At 48.7% G+C, this 18,190-nt stretch overlaps 1 protein-coding gene across 2 annotated transcripts in view; it reads right to left on the bottom strand.

The window, feature by feature from the left end:
• The window catches only part of Spata13 (spermatogenesis associated 13), a 129,397-nt gene that overhangs the window by 56,470 nt on the left and 54,737 nt on the right, over positions 1 to 18,190 (bottom strand). Inside the window, exons 2-4 of one of the 2 annotated variants that reach the window (XM_057786343.1) lie at positions 15,698 to 17,389; positions 2,765 to 3,127; positions 339 to 483 (exon numbers count right to left, since the gene is read on the bottom strand). In XM_057786343.1, coding sequence (XP_057642326.1) covers positions 339 to 483; positions 2,765 to 3,127; positions 15,698 to 17,248 — 2,059 coding nt within the window. In that variant the 5' untranslated portion in view covers positions 17,249 to 17,389. Of the gene's footprint in view, positions 1 to 338; positions 484 to 2,764; positions 3,128 to 15,697; positions 17,390 to 18,190 lie in introns of those variants that run through there. The other variant, XM_057786344.1, reaches the window with a different exon arrangement.

The following is an 18,190-nucleotide window of genomic DNA, read 5'->3' on the forward strand; positions in this document are numbered from 1 at the left end:
GTGGAGATGGGGCTGCACAGGCCAGCTGAGGAGCCCTGAGGCTGGCAGAAGCTAGGTGAGCTCTGGCATGGTGTTCCTACAGCCTTCAACAAACAAACATACCAAAAACATCCTCCACGCTAGAGCCAGATCTCTACACCGGGATGGCTCTGCAGTAACTTAGGTGTGGAGACGTAAGAGGAGGAGCTGGCGTCTAAAACTCAGAGTAACCCAGTTAACTACTGAAGCACTGCCCTGACCGAAAGAAAGATGGAGAAAGTGCAGAATCACCTGGGTGACTCGGACTCCCTGACACCAGACTAAAGGTTTCGGGGTCCAGAGGGAGCCCCAAGACTCACCGGTGGATGCTTTCATCTGTCGTCGGCGCCCCACGCGGTCCAGCCCGATGGGAGTGCTCTGGGAGAAGGTGAAGGGCCGGAGGCGGGCGGAGACAGCCTTGTAGGGTGGGACCTGGTGTGCAGGCACGGGAGGCCTGGCTGCTGGCTGCGAAAGGAAGTGAAGAGCTGTGAGAAGGTGCCAGGAAGTCTCAGCTCCTGCGAGCCACAGAACGTTTCTGTATTCTCACCATGAAGCCACTGGCAGATGTGGAGTGGCTTCTGCAAACCCCACGACCAGCAGCAGGCTGCGCCAAGCTCGGGGGCAATAAGCTGTTCTAAGGTTTCCACAGGAGCCTCAGTGATGGCTCAGTCACATTTTATCCCCGTTAAGAGCAACATCACAGTGGTGACAAGAGAGAGAGGCGTTGGAGGGATAGGAAGGCCAAGGCCGAAACAGCAGCAGAGCAGTGAGCTACAGTTAAGGAGGTAGGTTGCCCAGAGTAGGATCTGAGGAATCAAGGGCTGGGCCACAGCACACAGACACACATGGTCACAGATCTCCAGTGTTACTTTGCTGTTTTTTGTGTTTGTTTGGTGACTGGAGAGATGGCTCAGTGGTTAAGAACAGTGGCTACTATTTCTGAGGACCCAAGTTCAATTCCCAACACCTACATGGCAGCTCACCACTGTAACTTTAATTCCAGGAAATCCGACACCCTCACACAGACATACACACAGGCAAAACACCAGTGCACATAATATAAAAATAAATAAATCATTTAAAAATATTTTATTTTACATGTACAGGTGTATGTCTCTGTGTGTTATGTCTGCCACCTATAAGTGGATGCCTGCAGAGGCCTGAAGGTGTCTGACCCCTGGTGCTGCAGTTGCAGGCAGATGTGAGCTGCCCCCCACGAGTGTTCTAGAAGGGAAATAAGAATCATTAATCACTGAGCTGGCTCTCCTTTTGTCCCTTAGTTTGTATATCTGTAGATCAGGCTAGCCTCAATCCCACAATTCCTCTGCCTCAGCCTCTTCAGTTCTAGAATTAGAGACAAGAACCACCATGTTTGCACACAATACTATCTTGGTGTTCAGAAATAAAAGTATGTTCTAAGTATCTCAGATTATACCTCAACTGTGTCTTGCATTCAAATATATTAATATATTATAATACATTCAAATATATTGCAATTTGCTTTTGTTTAGGAATATTTCCTAACAAATGGGGTACCCTAAAACGAAAGGATCTCAGAGACCTTTAACTTCACTTTTGCTTGTGTTCTTTTGTTTTTGAGGCAAGGTCTCATAGTCCACTCTGGCCTCAAACTCTGCAGAGCTGAATGATCTGGAGGGATCACGGGTATGCGCCACCACACTGGGCTTTTCACTTTATTCACAGAACTCCAATCCACTGAATTAAACTAGAGTTCCTCAGTATTTGGTACGAGTAAGACATCATGTTGGCCCTGGCAGGAAGTGCTGCAATGCACAATCCAAGCCTAAAATCAAATTTCTTTTTCAGAGAACTCTTACAGGAAACCTAAGAAAGTACCTAACAGGCTTTCAAAATGAAACTGAGCATATAAATTATTGTTTAAACTACGTTGTGACTATCTGAGCATGAGCATGGCATTAGTTGGGCCAAATATACAAAGAAGTGTGAGTGTCTCCAAAACTAGGCCTTTACTTGAATGTTCCATAACCTTAAAGTGCTCACTACACATTTAAGAAATATTTGCCAAATGTGCTGAGGGACCAATGGTGTTTATGGTCAAACCTTCAGCAAAACTGCAACTGAGAAGCAGAATTAGGAATGGTGCTGCTGCTGCTGCATGGTAGAGAGCCTGCCTAGCATGCTCCAAGCCTACCGAGGTCGCCCCTTCCAGGAGTGGTGGATGAAGGTGTGATGAAGGCCTGGGGACGGAGAGGAAGAGAGCTGTGATAGTTCAGAAGACCAATTCTTCTCTGAGCACAGTCTTCTGCTTTGTTTTGGGCGTGGGTGGAAGGAACACAGGGCTCCATGCATGAAAGCAAATGCTCCATCACTGAGCCACATCCACCCCACCCCCTTCTAGTTCATCTTTATTTTGCTCCTATGCCTGAATTCTAACAACAAGCCACTTTGTCGCTCAACAGTCACTCCCTCAGCAAGTACGCTAGATAAAGCCAGGGTATGGTCCCCTGGCTCGGGTCGCAAGCTTTTCAGACAAGTGACAAGTCTGTGCTGTTAGCTGAGGCTCCAGGAAAGGAGACTGGAAAACAGACGATGAGAGAATGGACTGTTAGTGTGAATCCAAGCAAGTTTCAAAGTCAGGAGGAAAAGGTGTGCGGAGGTCCACCCTCCCCAGAAGGAAACGCAGTGTCCAGTTTAGTCTGCAGGGAAGACAGAGGCAAGGAGCCAAGGGTCTCTGCTGGCCACGGTTGGAGACACCAGCTCTTACTTGGACCAAGAGGTTCTCCACATCTTCTGCCTGGGTGTTGCCATAGCAGCTGACCCCTCCAATCACAGATATAGGTCGCCTCCTCCAGCCCGCCCTGGAACAGCCTGAGGGGGCGCATGGGTCCTGGCCAGTGGTGGTCACTCTTGACGGCTGCATCCTGTCCACATGGTCGTCACCTGGAGGGTCTGCAGCAATGGCATCTTCAGGAATGGACAAGCTTCGGCTAGCCAGCTGGCCGTAGTCAGACAGCGGCCGTGGCCGGGTGCGCCTTCCTGAGCCCCATCTCCTCCTGGAGACGCGGGCCGCCTCGGTCTGCTCCTCCTCCTGGGCTGAGCCCTGTTGCCAGTCATCCTCATTCACCACCTTTGCAAATGAACAGGCTGAGTGAGCTCAGAGATGCAGGCAGGTACAAGCGATGGCTGCCACCTCCCTCCCGCTCTGCAGAGGCCCAGGCTTCTTAAACTAACTGTGCCAGACACAGCGAGAACACACCCAGCTGTGGATTAAATGAGCGGAACTTCATTCCAGGCTGAATTAGCTCTATAGCTTAAGAGACATTTGGGGACCAGCGATGAGCTGCAGTGAGACATTTAAGAATGCCAGCAGGTCTACAATAAAATGAATGTGTAACTAAGGTGGGCATTTCCCAAATATGCTTAAACAGCAGGAGGCTAGCCACAGCAGCCAGATGCTGAGTGTGTAATCAGTAAGTGTGTAACAAGACCCACAACTGCCTTGAAGTCTCTTCTTTTCAGTACGGATGCTACTGTCAAACAGAAGGTGCTATGCGATTACATCCAGGGCCCAGAGGGCTCAACACTTGAGGATCCCATCCCAGAGTGATGGTCGGTCTAATGGGAGCGGACTGAACAAGGCAGTGTTCCTAAAACTGCCAGACTGCAAACAAGCTGGGTGGGCCTGGACTAGTCGGGGCTAACCTTGGCTCTCAGACAGGATAACCACCATAACCCCATCCTCTATGACCGTCAGCTGAATATGGTGGTTCACGCAGTAATCCCAGTGCTTGGGAAAAAGGACGGTGGATTCAAGCCAGCCTGGGCTACCTAAAGAAGGCTACTTCAAAAGAACAAGGACAAGATCTTGTGACTCTAAAAGAGGCAGCGCTTTTTTGGTAGCAGTTCCTGGATCAAGCCTAGGGTGTGCCTAGTGCTGATTTCAAGTTAGACACCTACCTCGAAAAACCAAAGGAAAAAAAAAAAGTTAGACACCTACCACTTCTAATACTTCAAATACACTTTCCATCTTTGGGGGGAAGGAGAAGGGCAGGCTAACCTACTAGCTACCATTCCTGAGTAACAACTATGCACCACCAGGCCCACCCAGCTTTATAAACTTCTTCAAAAGCAATCAGGAAAATATGCAGTTTGGAACTGGGCAGACTTCCATATCCATCCCTGTCAGGGCCAGGGGCTGGTTGGGTAACCTCAGTTAAGTGGTTAAATTGCAGTTCTGGCAGGATAGGCCTTATCGGGTAGAGTCAGTTGTCACTCCACAAAAATGGTCACAGGGTAGCCATGCCCCGGACTTGCCCTGCCTGGAAATAGGTACCAGTCTACTTGGCAGATCCCCCAAAGTTTGGATGCAGGAAGGAGTGGGGCTGGGGCTGGTCCAGAGACAGGCGGTGGTTGTCAGCAGTAGACTCAAGAAACCTGGACATCTTCAAGTACCCAGCCACACACACACACACACACACACACACACACACACAACACTCTCTGTCTCTCTTTCATTGTGTGTGTTTGTCTGTGTCCGTCTGAGCAATCTTCCTACCCCAGGCGCCCCAAGTGCTGAGATTATAGGGCAGTGTTACCCATCTAGCTTGTTCCTGTTCACTTTGTAAAAACACAAGCCACACAGGCTATGAAGCCGCAGGTTGAAGGAGGAGCCTGGGATATGCAGAGTAGGCAGAGTTGTCTACACTGGAAGGCAGGGAGGGCAGCAGAGCATGCAGGTGACCAAGGGATGACACAGCAATCCCAGGCGCCTGGCCCTGCCCTGCCCGTGAGACAGTCTGGGCAAGAAGAAAGTTAAATGGTAGAGACTTAGGAAGAGAAACCCCGTGCCAGTGACAAGAGCTCTAAAAGGAAGACTTGTTTAGTTTCCACTCTGACATGTATCAGTGTTCACTAAGATTACACCTGAGTTCAGGGCCAGCCTAGATAACATAGTGAGACTCCCAAATTAAAAAGTAAGATACAGTATACCTGAATCAAATTAAAACGCTGGACCCCATAAGTAAGTACAGTTCATCAACCTAAAAACCTGTGCTAGCCGAGCGACAGTGGCACACACCTTTAATCCCAGCACTCAGGAGGCAGAGAGAGGCGGATCTCTGTGAGTTCGGGGCCAGCGTGGTCTACAGAGTGAGTTCCAGGACAGGCTCCAGAGCTACAGAGAAAGCCTGTCTCGGAAAAGCAAACACCTGTGCTAAAGCAGACGCTGGACTGTACAGATACTCTCCATCAACCTCTTCGTTCTTCACGCTAGAAACACTGAGAGAGGAGTTGACTGGTTTGCCCAGGGCCACACATCCACTCAGGTGTCCTGTGTCTATGCCGCTGTCCCGCACCTTCAAGACATCTGTGAAAGGGCTGATTATACTCTATGAGTTCTGTGAGCCCAAGACATTTGAGAAAAGTCACCCCCATACCTGCCTATAAAGTTACCTTCCTGTAACAGTCTCCCCAAAGAATTCAGTGGTCCCAAGGTTCCTCCCCCACACTCATTTCTTACACGGCTGGAGAGCGGGAGAACCGCAACCCTTGTTTTCCCATTTACTTTTCTACAGACCTATTTCTCCTAAAAGACACTCATTCCCACTCAACTTCCTTCCCCTCCTTCTTTCCCTACGGAAATGGTAGAGAAACGGCTAATCCTCACCACCCACCGGAGGTATTTTTCCATGAACTCGCTCATACCCATACCCACGAGAAGATACGCATGTTTTCATCCTCCCTGACATCACCACGGGCAAAGGAGAAAGCATAACGTTAACACCATTTCCTGAATTCTGTTTGAAAACCAGGTTATGATGGGGGACTGAAACAAATCACTATCATCTGACAGAGACTACTTAAGTACACAGTAAGAATAAATCTATTTATACGATGTCATTTCAAAAGGGTCAGAGGCATCTTGCTAGAAAAACAAGTGCACAGCACAAAATCTGAGGAATGGTGTAGTCTAGCTACTCACAAAGGCATGTATGGTTAGTTATTTTCTAAAGTTTTAAATTTTTGTTGTTAATAGCTAGAAGCTTTGTTTCATGCTTATGCAACATGCGACTTGTATTTTCTTACCAATGCCAAAAATAGATATACCAGGAAGTGACTGCGGCTGGGCAAGGTAGGAACAGTCAAAGTAGCCTAGCAGGTATTCCTGCCACACTTCTATGCCAGCTACTGTCTGAAACCAGGCAGCACAGAAGAACTCCAACTGTAAGGATTTACATCGTCATACTTTCGCTGAAGATACAAAAGAAGCCACCCTCTAAACAGCACAGAAATGTCCCACTGATCCCAAAATCTAGCTACAAAGTATCACATCAAGCTGAAACATCCATTTCAAGAGAAACCTCCTGTGAGCATTCAAAAGCAGTTCCTCAGCCAAAAGGAGGCAGATTCCTTCCCATGCCAATGTGGAACTGGCTACGTATGGACAAGTCTGATCCCTTATGCACACTAGGCGTGCCAGGCAAGGACTCTGCTAACAGCTGCACCGATTCTAAACAATCTTTTTGTTTTAAGCAGAACTTTTGTGCTTCTAGAATACTGTCCAGGTTCACTTCGAAGAGTGGAGAATACCGGGCTCCTTCTTAGGATTTTAAACATACCCTCCAGCAAACGTCCTTCTCTCCAGGTTGAGAGAACCTACCTGAGATTTAGCCATGGGCAGGGGCTGCCCACACACACACTGGAGGAACAGGCAGTTGACCATATCCATGTTTTCCAGAGTTTCTTAGGTCTTTTAAAAACTATGATCAGGGTTCTACATGGCCACACAGAACTCTGTCTGGTCCAATCCAGCAGGCTCAACTCAAGTCTCTCAGAGGCTCTGAATCTTGAATGACCAAGTCACACCCAAGTCATAAACCTCTGTAAACAGACCTTGCACTGTGGGACTGCCCTTTTTAACTCTTGCCTTTCTCAACTCTTCTGAAGTGGCCTTCCTAGTCGGTGAGCAATATTTTCTTCCTATATAAGGCTTTTTTTTTAAGTTACAGAAATAAAAGACTATGTAAACTATTTGCTTGAAACATTTCTGTGAAAAGAAATTATTAACAGGTGATTAAAAAGAAAAATGCTTAAAAGAATGTCTACTCAAAGGCCAGACACACAGGGTTAGCTGGTAAATGCCCCAAGACAGAGGGAATCCTACCCACCCCATGGATCTGTGACTGTGCTTTGGGCTCCCCCTGGATTAGGTGGGTTCTAAACCAATGGCTGTTGACTTTATATGCAGAGGAAAATTTGGATACAAACAGAAAGGAAGTAAGCTCTCAAAGATGCAATAGTGCCTCCTGGGATTTATCTACCTGGAAGCAGGGTTTCAGTAGCCCAAGTTAGAGTCAATCTTGACACTTCACTGAGGATGACCTTGAACTTCTGCTGTTTCTGCCTGCGCTCCCCAACTCTTGGGATTAAAGTGTGCTAGGCAGAAATTCTACCAGCTGAGCTCTGTCCCCAGTTAAGGAATGACACATTTACAAGCCATAAATTGTCACTGCCAAACTCTGACTCTGACCTTGTGGTTTCCATACCTGTGAGGTGGGAACTGTCTGCTGTTTTAGCCATTTGCTGCATGTTCCTTGTTAGGCAAGTCTAGCTAGCTGAGACAGCAGGGGAATTCAGAAGAAAATGTAACACGTAATGAAATTAAAGATTAAAAAAGAAACTGATGGAGACACAGGTTTCTGAAAATGCATATTGTATCAAGCTTACTTCCCAGAATGCTCAAGGAGAACCATAGGCCCGGACAAAGTTAGGACTTCAGCTACACCCAAGGAGATGGAAGACAAAGGGAAGACCATCTACAGCAGTGGTTCCCAACCTTCCCAACACTGTGACCCTTTAACACAGTTCCTCACGTTGTGGTGACTCCCAACCATAAAATTATTTTCATTGCTACTTCATAACCATAACGTTGCTGCTGTCATGAATCATAATGTAAATATCTGGTATGCAGGATGTCTGATAGGGGACCCCCAAAGGGGTTGAGACCACAGCCTGCTTTACAGGGATGCAGAGCACAGTCTCCCTGCATGAAGGCCGGAATACACACTTCCCTCAAATTCCCAGTTTCCTTGTAGCTTCACCTTTTCTCAAGCCACACATTTCTCCCTGGGTGTAAGGTGCCGTTGCACAGGAAGGGGGCACATCCTTCCAATCTCACAAGGCAGCAGGCTACCAGAGAAAACATGGCCGATGTTTGACACCCACCTCTACCAAACAGACCGTCTGATAGCCACATATATTGTCTGATATGCAGATGGTACACCTGTCACCTGCCAGCCAGAAAGGAAGTTCCATTCTGATCTATCACAGGAAAGTTTAGGAGAGAGAAATCTGGCAACGAAACACATTCTTAGCCAGCAGTGAGAGCCGGCCCCAGAAAAGAACACTGAAATTGACCTTTCCTATTTTAGGAGTTCAGTTAAGGCTTATTATGCCTTTTCGAGCCCCTAATTAAATAAGCTGGTAGCTGAGAGAAAACTTTCCCAGTACTATGACGACAACGGTTCACATTAATGTGATTATTATCCTACATTCTTTCCAGTGCTGAGGATCGGGCATGGGCCAGACAAAGCACTCGAATGCTGAGCCACATCCTAGCCCAGGTTTTCATAAACATGAGAATGTGTAACATGTATTAATATTAGTCACTAAAAAGTTAATTAATGCTACTCATAACATTAATATGACATGCTGGGGTGGGGGCATGACTCAGTGGCAGAGTAAATCGCCTTTATCCATCCTGTAGATGGGAGAGAGAAAAAAAAAGTAACTTCAGCCAATGATTAAAAATGCCTTTAAAGCTGGGCCCAGTGCCCTGGGCCTGGAGTAGTTAACAGTGGTCCCAGTTAGTTAGGAGGCTGGGGTAGGAGAAGTGCTTTAATCAAGAGCTTGAAGCCAGCCTGAGTAACATAGCAAAATATTGTTCCCCTACCCCCAAAAGGGTAGGTGTGGTAGCAAGATCGGGAATTCAAATCAATTTCAAATAACTAAACAAATAATAAGAAAAAAATAAATAAAATGGAAAAGGCAACGGAAACAGCTTGTTACCATGCTAGGATTATCACACAGCGTCCATGCACCAAATTAAAACACTTACTCCATAAATAAGTGCCGTGTACATCTTAAAAGGTGGGTTGAGGCTTGTGCTCAGGAAAAGCATCTGTGTGATTTTGATCCCTTCCTCTCCCCCCGTTGTTTTTTTCCTGAGGTTTATTTATTTTTATTTATTTAGGAATGAAGTTTCCCCTATGCTTCCGGGTTGGCCTATGACTCGTGGGCTCCAAGGATCTTCCCGCCTTCCAGTCTTCACAAGCTCAGGGCCTACAGGTGCACCCCACAGGCTTGCGCCTGGAGTTTTCAGAGGGCACATCCTCTCTGATGGCATTTCACCAGACACCAACTAGTCTAAAAACAAGTCATGGAAGCCTGACACGCGCAGGCACGCCGGCATTTCTTCAGATTTCAGCTTTTAGAAATCATTTAGAAAGCCATTCTTATTTTTTTCGTGGGACAGGGTCTCACATGTAGCCCAGGCTGGCCAGCAACTCACTATGCAGTCCAGGTTGGCCTCCCATGAGCCCCTGGCCTGTGCCATCATTCCCGTTTAGAGGTGTTTGTAAGTTCATGAGTCCCAGTCAGTCAGCACGAAGGGTCCAACAGAATCTGTGAAACCTGTCACTGAAGAGAGAGCATCTTTGTGTGTAATAACAAGCAAAGGACTTCACAACAGATAGAAACAACTTTCGAAAAGACCGAGTTGGAAAATGACTCCCTTATACAAATAAAGGCCTGTTTCACACGGACTTCAGATCTGAGTGTCTAGTTTTGTGTTTCTCCAAACAACTCCTTTCTTGTCTTTCTTTTTGGGGGCTGGACTGGAGTGGGGATAGAGGTTCAAGGGCAGGGTCTCCATGTGTAAACAGGCTGTCCTATTTATGGCAATCCTCCTGCCTCAGCCTTGAGTGCTGGGGTGGCAGACATGCACTGCCACGTCCAGTTCCCTTTTCACTTTGGATGTTTTTCCTAGGAGAAACAGGGCAGGGTAGGGGCATAGCTGAAAGCCTCTTAGGAGGAGAGAACAAATGTAAGCTAACAAAGGAGCCTGCTGCGCCATCTGATCACCTGAGTTGGAGCCCCGGGACCTACGTGGCGGAAGGCGAGCACTGAGTCCTCCCCCAAGCTGTCCTCTGACCGCCACATGTATGCTGTGGTATGCAATAAATAAATGCAAACACTTTCTTAAAAGAAGAAACCACATCCAAGGTCGATGTGACAGGCAGTAAGCTTCCAATTCCACCTCCATAAGGTGCCTAAGTCAATCCTGAGCAGATTTTCTGGGATCAATACATTTCTCCCTTTGTTTTCTTTTTAAACACAGATTTTTTTTTAAACTATCTATTTGTATGTATGTGCATATACACAGGAGTACTGTAGCTCAAGTGTGGAGGTCAGAGGACAACCAGTGGAAACTGGTTCTCTCCTTCCACCATGAGGATTCTGGGGGTAGAACTCAGGTGGTCAGGCTTGGTGAGAAGTGCCAATGCCTGCTGAGCCATCTCACTAGCCAGCTTCCTTCCTTGCTTGTTTCCTGCCTGCCTGCCTTCCTTCCCTTCACTGGACTGTAAGTAGTTCGGGCTGGTCTTAAACTCGGTAAGCAGCAACAGATCACCTCCCACGCGGTGCACCGCCATGCCTGTTCACAGGTGCTGGGGATTAAACCTAGAGCATCACGCATGCCCCGCTACGTTCATTTCTGTGGATGTAACATTTTCCTGGTTGTAGGAATGATTGTGTGAAACAACTTCTAAGCCGTCAAAATCTCCCAGAAGCAACATCGCCGGACTGGCCAGGTTCCATGCACCTCCGCTGAACTGCGCAGCCGCGGCGGCCTCAGCAGGCCCTAGAGTCGTTCATTCTCACTGAAAGCTGGCCGGGATTCACCGTTTCCCTGCTGGACGATTCTACTGCTCTAAGCGGGAGGGACATTTTATGTTAGCAGCAGCGTACTTAGTGTTCAAGAGGTCCTTCCTTTTGCTTCCCAGTCTGCGAGGTTCGTGGCTTGTTTGATGGCTGGCATGCCAACACAAAGTACTTCCCATGTGGCGCAAAAGGCTACTGACCCTCTGTCCCCATAAACACCCACACTGACTCACTGCGCATAGAAACTGCTAAATGACTTTGCTGTCTGTTTTCCTCCTCCTCTCCACGCAGGATTAGACTCAGGAGGGCTATCATTCCTCTCCAAAGCTGGTTCAGTGAAGCCTGATTCCACAGGTCCCCCTGCTGTCTCTGCTCATGCTCTCCCTGACTCCTCAATGCCTGCAGGGTAAGGGACCGTCTATTGCTCTATCGCTCCAAGCCAGGTCCTCTCTAATCTTATCCAGACCTATTGACCAACCTTATCTGCCATTTCTCCACCCATCCACCTGCACAAAAGTTAGCCCATCTGCAGTTCCCCAAGCACACAGCAGTTCAGCCACCTGGCACCGCCAGGCACAAGCAAGCCTCTGACAGACACAGGAAGTCAGGTGTGTGACCCCACTTACCTTCGCAGCAGCCTGTGTGGAGGGACTTGTTAGCCCGGGCTAACCACACAGAAGCCTGTGTGACAGGCCCAGGTTAACCTCAGCGCACCTTAGTTCCTGTCCACTCTCAACCTCAGCTTATCACCTTCAGGATATTTTTATATAAACTGGCAACTTTCCTTCTGGGGCTTTTCCTTCTAAATCTCATTTCCAGAGCTTGGAGCCTGGCTTGTCTCTCTGTTCACACATTCCTGGCTCCTCAGCACTCACCAGGTAACGCAGCGCCTCTGCATGGGGCTGGGAGTGTGGGTGACCTGACCACAACTGTGGATGGCATCTGCGGCTGGATGGCTTTATTACATCAAACCAAGTGACACCCTCCTCGCTCTTTACAGTAACAGGGGTCTGCATTACCTGCCCAGACGACTACACCTCCCGGAACCCCACTCCTGTCAGTCAAGTGTGGTCACCCTTATCAAATCTGATACTACCAGGACCGATTTTATACAAGTGGATGAGAACCATGACTCTTCTTTTTATTGTCTTTATGTCTTTTGTGGGATTTATTCCATGCTAGACAATCCTCACATACATCTCAGTGGTGTTTGTAGGCCTTACCAGGCTTTATCTGACTTCAGTCTCTTGCATCTGGTAGATTCAAAACACACTGGGTTTGGTGAGGTCACTGAATGAAACACAACATTTTCATATTTAACATTTCATATATAACATTTATATATTTTAGGATATAAAAGGCCTGGGGTGGCAGTAGCAGAGACCTTGCCTCCCACGAACGAAGCTGTCAGCTTTGGTTACTAACAGCACATACACAGGAACAGTGTATGTTCCTGTCATCCCAGCACTTGGGAGGCAGAAGCAGGAGGGTCAGAAGTTCAAGGTTTTATGGTGAGCTCAAAGTCAGCCTGAACTAAATTAGATACTGTCTCATTAAAAATACTAATGTGCGACCAATCTAATTATTGAAAGAATTTCTCAACTTCTTGCCAAAGTATAATGCAGTGTTATATACAAAAAGATTTGAGGGAGCATGGCTGGAGAGATGGCTCAGTGTTTAAGAGAACTTATTTCTCTTTTGGAGGACCAAAGGACCTCAGTTCGATTCCCAGCACCCATATGGCAACTCACAACCATCTGTAACTCCCATTTCAGGAGACCCAATATTCTCCTTAGGCCTCCTCAGACACCAGACACATACAGGGTACACAGACATACATGTTGGCAAAACACATACTTAAAATGATCATCTTGAAACTGTTAAGATGTTAGGTAAACATTTAAATAAGAGACTATGTGGCTTCTGCAATTCTATCAGGTTATTCCATACTTAGGGACAACAGAGACCCAGAGATGTTCAAGACTCCCCGGTTTGCCAAGATACCTGAATGCCATCAACTAGAAGCATTTACAAAAAATTCACCCCAGCTCTGGGAAGGGCTCAGAGCTGGCACTCATTACTTATAGTCAATGGTTCTACCCTGTAGACAGGCAGAAAGACAGTGTTTCTTTTGTAAATTCCATACTAATACCGTGAACTATGGATCCTGCACTGTTCTACGGAAGGAGGAACACTGTTAACAAATAAATGTCAGAAGGCCTCCATCTCCAAAGTTCAAGGGTGGAACTCACGGTCTGGAGTGCTGGGGAGGAACTCTACCAGAGAGTGACAGCCCTGGGTCTTGAACGTGTGTTCAAGGCAGAACGTTTTTAAGACAGAACTTACTAGGCAGCTCTGGTTGGCCTCGAACTCAAAATCCCCCCCCCCCCCGCCTCTGCCCCTCTGGGATTACAGATCTGTGTGAATGGCATTTTTAAATCAAGGAATAATTTTTAGGGTCATGACGAACCCAGCACTGTTCTTTACCAAGACTTGCCACCAGGTGGCAGGATGAGGTTGTGTTTTGCAAATGACAGCAGCATAGCCGGACACCCCTCCAACCCCCTGCTGATCCCAGCTCCTTTTTATTGCAATCTGGTTAAAACACTTAAAAATTTTAAAATTTTCCCCAAATTATTTTGAATTTTGTTTTGCTTTGCTTCATGTAACTGAGGATTACCTTAAACTTCTGATTCTCCTGTCTCTACCTCTCAAGAGATGAGATTACAGGGCAGGAGATACCATGCTGGGTTTATAGTCCTGATGATCACACTCAGCACAGGAAAGAAGCAATCTACCTCAGCCTCAGAATCCTACCTTTAACATATAGAACCTGCTAGACTTACGAAAATCCTTTACTAGAGTGGTGGGCCTCCAGAAAATGGGGGCAGGGGTGTCTGCTTGAGGATGTCTCACAAAGGCCAATTTGGATGTTCAATGTCCTCCAAAGGTCCAAAGCTAAAGCTCAGTTTCTGGGGCAAAAGTATTAGGAGACCCTAGTGGAAGGTCCTGAGGTCACTTGGGGAATGTCCTCGATGGGGACTATGTGGTCTTACTTACCCCTTCTCTTTCTGCCTCCGATCTTGAGATGTGCTCAGTCTCTGACACGATACGCAACCCCTGTCAGAGTCCAATAGGACTGCCAAATCTTTGGTCTCAACCAGCACAACCACCAGCAAGATACTACTCTCTGTTGAGGCCGCCATGCTACACAGCAGAGCGGTGTCGGGTCACAGCCCTCCTCCCTCTATCTCCCAGGCACTGAGATTACACGTGTGTGCAACCACACGCAGCCAGTGGCCAGAACATTCTGTGGTACAGATCCAAAACTGACAAGCATGCTCAGGATTGAATGAAGCCTTTGCCTAATATAAAAACCCAAAGTCAGCAGAGCTGGAACTCCTTCCCAGGGCCGCCTGTGTCCTGCAAGGGATCCACACTTCTTTTTAAAGTATGCAGATGAGCAAATCATCTTCAGTACTGAACAGCTCTGACAGGCAACCTGGCCCTCGGGCCTAGAGAGTGAACAGCCACACTTCCGCTGATGGGGCGCCCTTAGATCTGGTTTGGATCTTCCCCAAGCACTCTGTAGTAATTTTACTCTCTACATCCTTTCCCGAAGGCTCTAAGATCTAGATGTCTCTGGACTGCAAAGGTCAAAAATAGATATTTTCCAGGTATGGAAGTGTGGTAGCACCTGGGACTGTGACTTTGAGGCCAGTTTGGGCTACAGAGCAAGACCTCATCTCAGTAAATTTGTAATAGCTAGTCTACAGGCTGCCCTGGTTTCTGCTTGCAAACCCAACTAGCTGTGCAACCATTCATCCGCTGGCCCTCTCCAGGACTTAGCAGGAGGGAACATTTCCTAAGGGGTAACTCCCTATCCCAAGCACCAATCCACAGCTATAGCATAGTTTAGGAACATGTGCCAAGAACAATTTACAATATACACACATGGACACAACTCTGTCTTTAGCTATGTAAGGAAATATTACTGAGTGTTCTTATAAAGTAAGATTTGCACAGTGAAGTAAAATTGCCTAGATGCTTGACAGGGTGTGAAAGGAACACTGACAGCTGTGTGCTGACTCGATCCGCGAGCTGCTTGGAGCTCTACCCTAAAAATACGCACAATGGCCAATATTAAAATCTCTTGGAAGATGCACCATCCTGGGCTTGACAGGTACCGAGCTGCGCATTTCTAACTCATTCCTAGGAAATAAAAGACTCAAGACACGTAACGTTCCCTATCACAAAGAGCTGCATCTGCAAGGGCCCTGTTGGAAAGGATACGGCAACAATTTAAAATACACAGATGATATGAGTTATAACACTGTTTCAAAGTGTGAGAACTTTGAGATGCTGGAATGGGCCACATTAATTCCTCACCTCCAGAACCTAGCAGCCCACGCAGATACTCAGCAAACATCTCTTCAGTAAGTAAACGCCACACTAAAGAATCCTATTCATTCGCAATTCAATTTACGGGAGCTCAAGTTTCCCTTTCGGGGAAGTGTGGTGCTGTGGATCAAACCCGGGACCTTGTACCTGCCAAGTAAGCACCTACCACAGAGGCGCACGGGAAAGTACTCCACAACTAGATTAATTAACAACTTCCATCTCGGCAAATTCAACGTGATCACTTGGCACAGACAGAACCAGTAGCCTTCGGAAATCTCTGGGACAATGGCCGAGCAATACTAAGAAGCAGCTCTCCTGACACTGGCACCAACCAGAGGGACTCCACCTGGACCCTTACCTCCTCCTTCCTCTCTTCCGGATTGGCGGCCCCATCGAGAGTCGCGGGCAAACAGCTGTCACTACTTTCTCCTCCCTCACCACCAGACGCGGTTCGTCCGGCATCCTGGAGGGACACTGGTCCTGGTTGCCTGTGGGCAGCATCCTCAGTCCTTTCTTCACTGTCTGCTGAGCTGAGGGACAGCACGCTTAGGCTAGGGCATTTAGTACTCCCTGGGCTCTGAGGGCTTTGGGGTTTGGGCGTGGTGGGCCTCAGAGGGGTGGGAAGCTGTACAGGGTCCAAGGGAAGCTGGCTGCCAGCAGTTGCCTCACTGGAGGCTTGGCTCGACCCCTCTGGGTCTGTGAGACTTGGTGAGGGGCTACTGGCACTAGGTTCATCATTCCCCAGGGCCTGCGTGCTTTTGGCTTCCAGGGGAAAGACTGCAGTGTCCACATCCAGGTGGGGTCCTTGAGCTACGATGGGCGTGGCCGCGCATGGTGCAGGGATACAGGGTGTGGATAAAGGGTCACCACGCCTGGCATCTGGCTCCGCGCTGCTGCTGGTGCGGCGCGAGTAGTCATCGTGTAGCCTGCTGCGTGACCCCAGTGGCGGGTTCACATCCCCTGGGCCAGGGCCCGGGCTAGGAGCCATACTCCTGGAGGCCTCCCTCTTCCAGGCTGCATCCTTGACGGTGCTCACCAGTCTTAAAACCCGGTCGAAGTCCTTGGCCCTGATGGGGCTCCTCCAGCGTCTGGTCCTTCTCTGGGAGCCACCTGGCTTCTCGGAGTCAGTGGATGAGCTGCTCAGGGTCCTGGGGGGAACCTGCCTGTCGCCCATCAGTTCCGTGAGGTTGGACGCAGACTTGCGCTTGAAGGAGCTTTTCAGGATGCTCAAGCTGTCGATGCTCTTGCTTCTGCGCGGCAGAGGGATGGGCTCAGGGTCGCTCACGTGGATCTCGCACAGGGCGGGCTCCGGTGCTGCCTGCCGCCCCAGGTCCAGCAGGCTGATGCGGCCCAGGCCATAGGCTCTGCGAATGCTGCGTGAGCGGTGCGTGCTCCTCTGGAAGGCATCCTCTGTATCCTCAGGGTCCGAGCATTCGGACCCGGTCCCATCCCCTGCAGGCACCAAGGATGGGCACCTGCCCAGGCCCTTTCCCAGGATGCCGATGGTGCCATTGGGAGCAGCCCTTCCCGGGTCTCCTGCTGGTTCTTCCTTTGAAACATCTCCCCCCTCCCGGTTCTGAATTCCTTGTAGGACAGAGGATTTCAATCTTTTAAAAGATCCCATTTTACGGAAGGAGGCCAGGGCATTCCACGTGGAAGAATTCCCCACGAGGACCACCGAGCGGGGCCTCTCAGGGTTGGCGTTCATCCTCTTCCGATTCCCCGAGAAAAGACGCACCAGCTTGGAAGGGCTGAGCCTGGTTTCCGCGGCTTCCGGGTCGCTGCTTGGGCTGCTTTTGCAGCTTCCATTCTGACATGCTGAGGATGTCACCATTTTGGGGGCCTTCAGGTTGGAGACTGAACAAGTGGCCGTGGCACCCTGCCCATGGCCATTCTGAGCTGTTGTCATGTTCTTGGGGTGGGCAGCCTGGTTCAGACCCCCATTCACGCCCGTGACCAGAGGTCCCAGCTCCAGACCTTCATCTCCAAGGACTCCAGCCTGGCTGTCACATCTGCTGTGTACATCTGGATCCGTAGTCGCAGCTACTGCCTGCAGCACAAAACAAAGCCTGCATTTAACCATTGTCCCCAAGGAGGCGCCTCTACAGAGGCTGATCGTTCAATCTAACAATTGCTAATGGCAGAAAAAGGAATGGCCCAGGACAAGACTGATGAATTCAGAATTACTTTAAAATTTACTTTTCATCACAGCAAGAATGGGAGGAATGCAAATCTATATATTCCTAACATAAGGAATTAAATAGATAGCTAAGGATGAACATTCAACAGACTCCTGAAATCCCGAGAGAATGCTGGCATGGAAATGGCGAGACCTTGTTCTCTGTGTGAGCTGGAAGGGATCTTTTATTATCAAACACTGACCCCACAGTGACTTCCAAGCCTGCCTGCTGAAACACCAGCCTGCAAGGTAGCACTGCAATGAACAGGGAGCCGGTTATCGGATTCCTGGGAATTCTGACAGAGGTCAAGTGTCTAAGGAAGGCTATAACATACTTTAGCATCCCAGTGAGAGAGCCATACGGTGTTACAGGGACTCGTGGCCCAACACACCTTGCCAGGGAAGCTCGAGGAAAGGGCCTGTGCAGACGACACCCAGAAAGCTCTACCTGTCCTTCAAGTGATGTGGAGAAACTCATGGGAGTATCAGACACTCAGAGACATGTGAATAAAATGCCTTCTTTCCTCTTACATCCAAGCCCCTATACAACACAACTGTGCCCATTCCCCCTGCCCGTGCCCATTCCCCCTGCCCGTGCCCATTCCCCCTGCCCGTGCCCATTCCCCCTGCTCGTTCCCATTCCCCCTGCCCATTCCCATTCCCCCTGCCCGT

This window comes from Chionomys nivalis, chromosome 12 (assembly GCF_950005125.1).
Source record: "Chionomys nivalis chromosome 12, mChiNiv1.1, whole genome shotgun sequence".
Lineage (NCBI taxonomy): Eukaryota > Metazoa > Chordata > Mammalia > Rodentia > Cricetidae > Chionomys > Chionomys nivalis.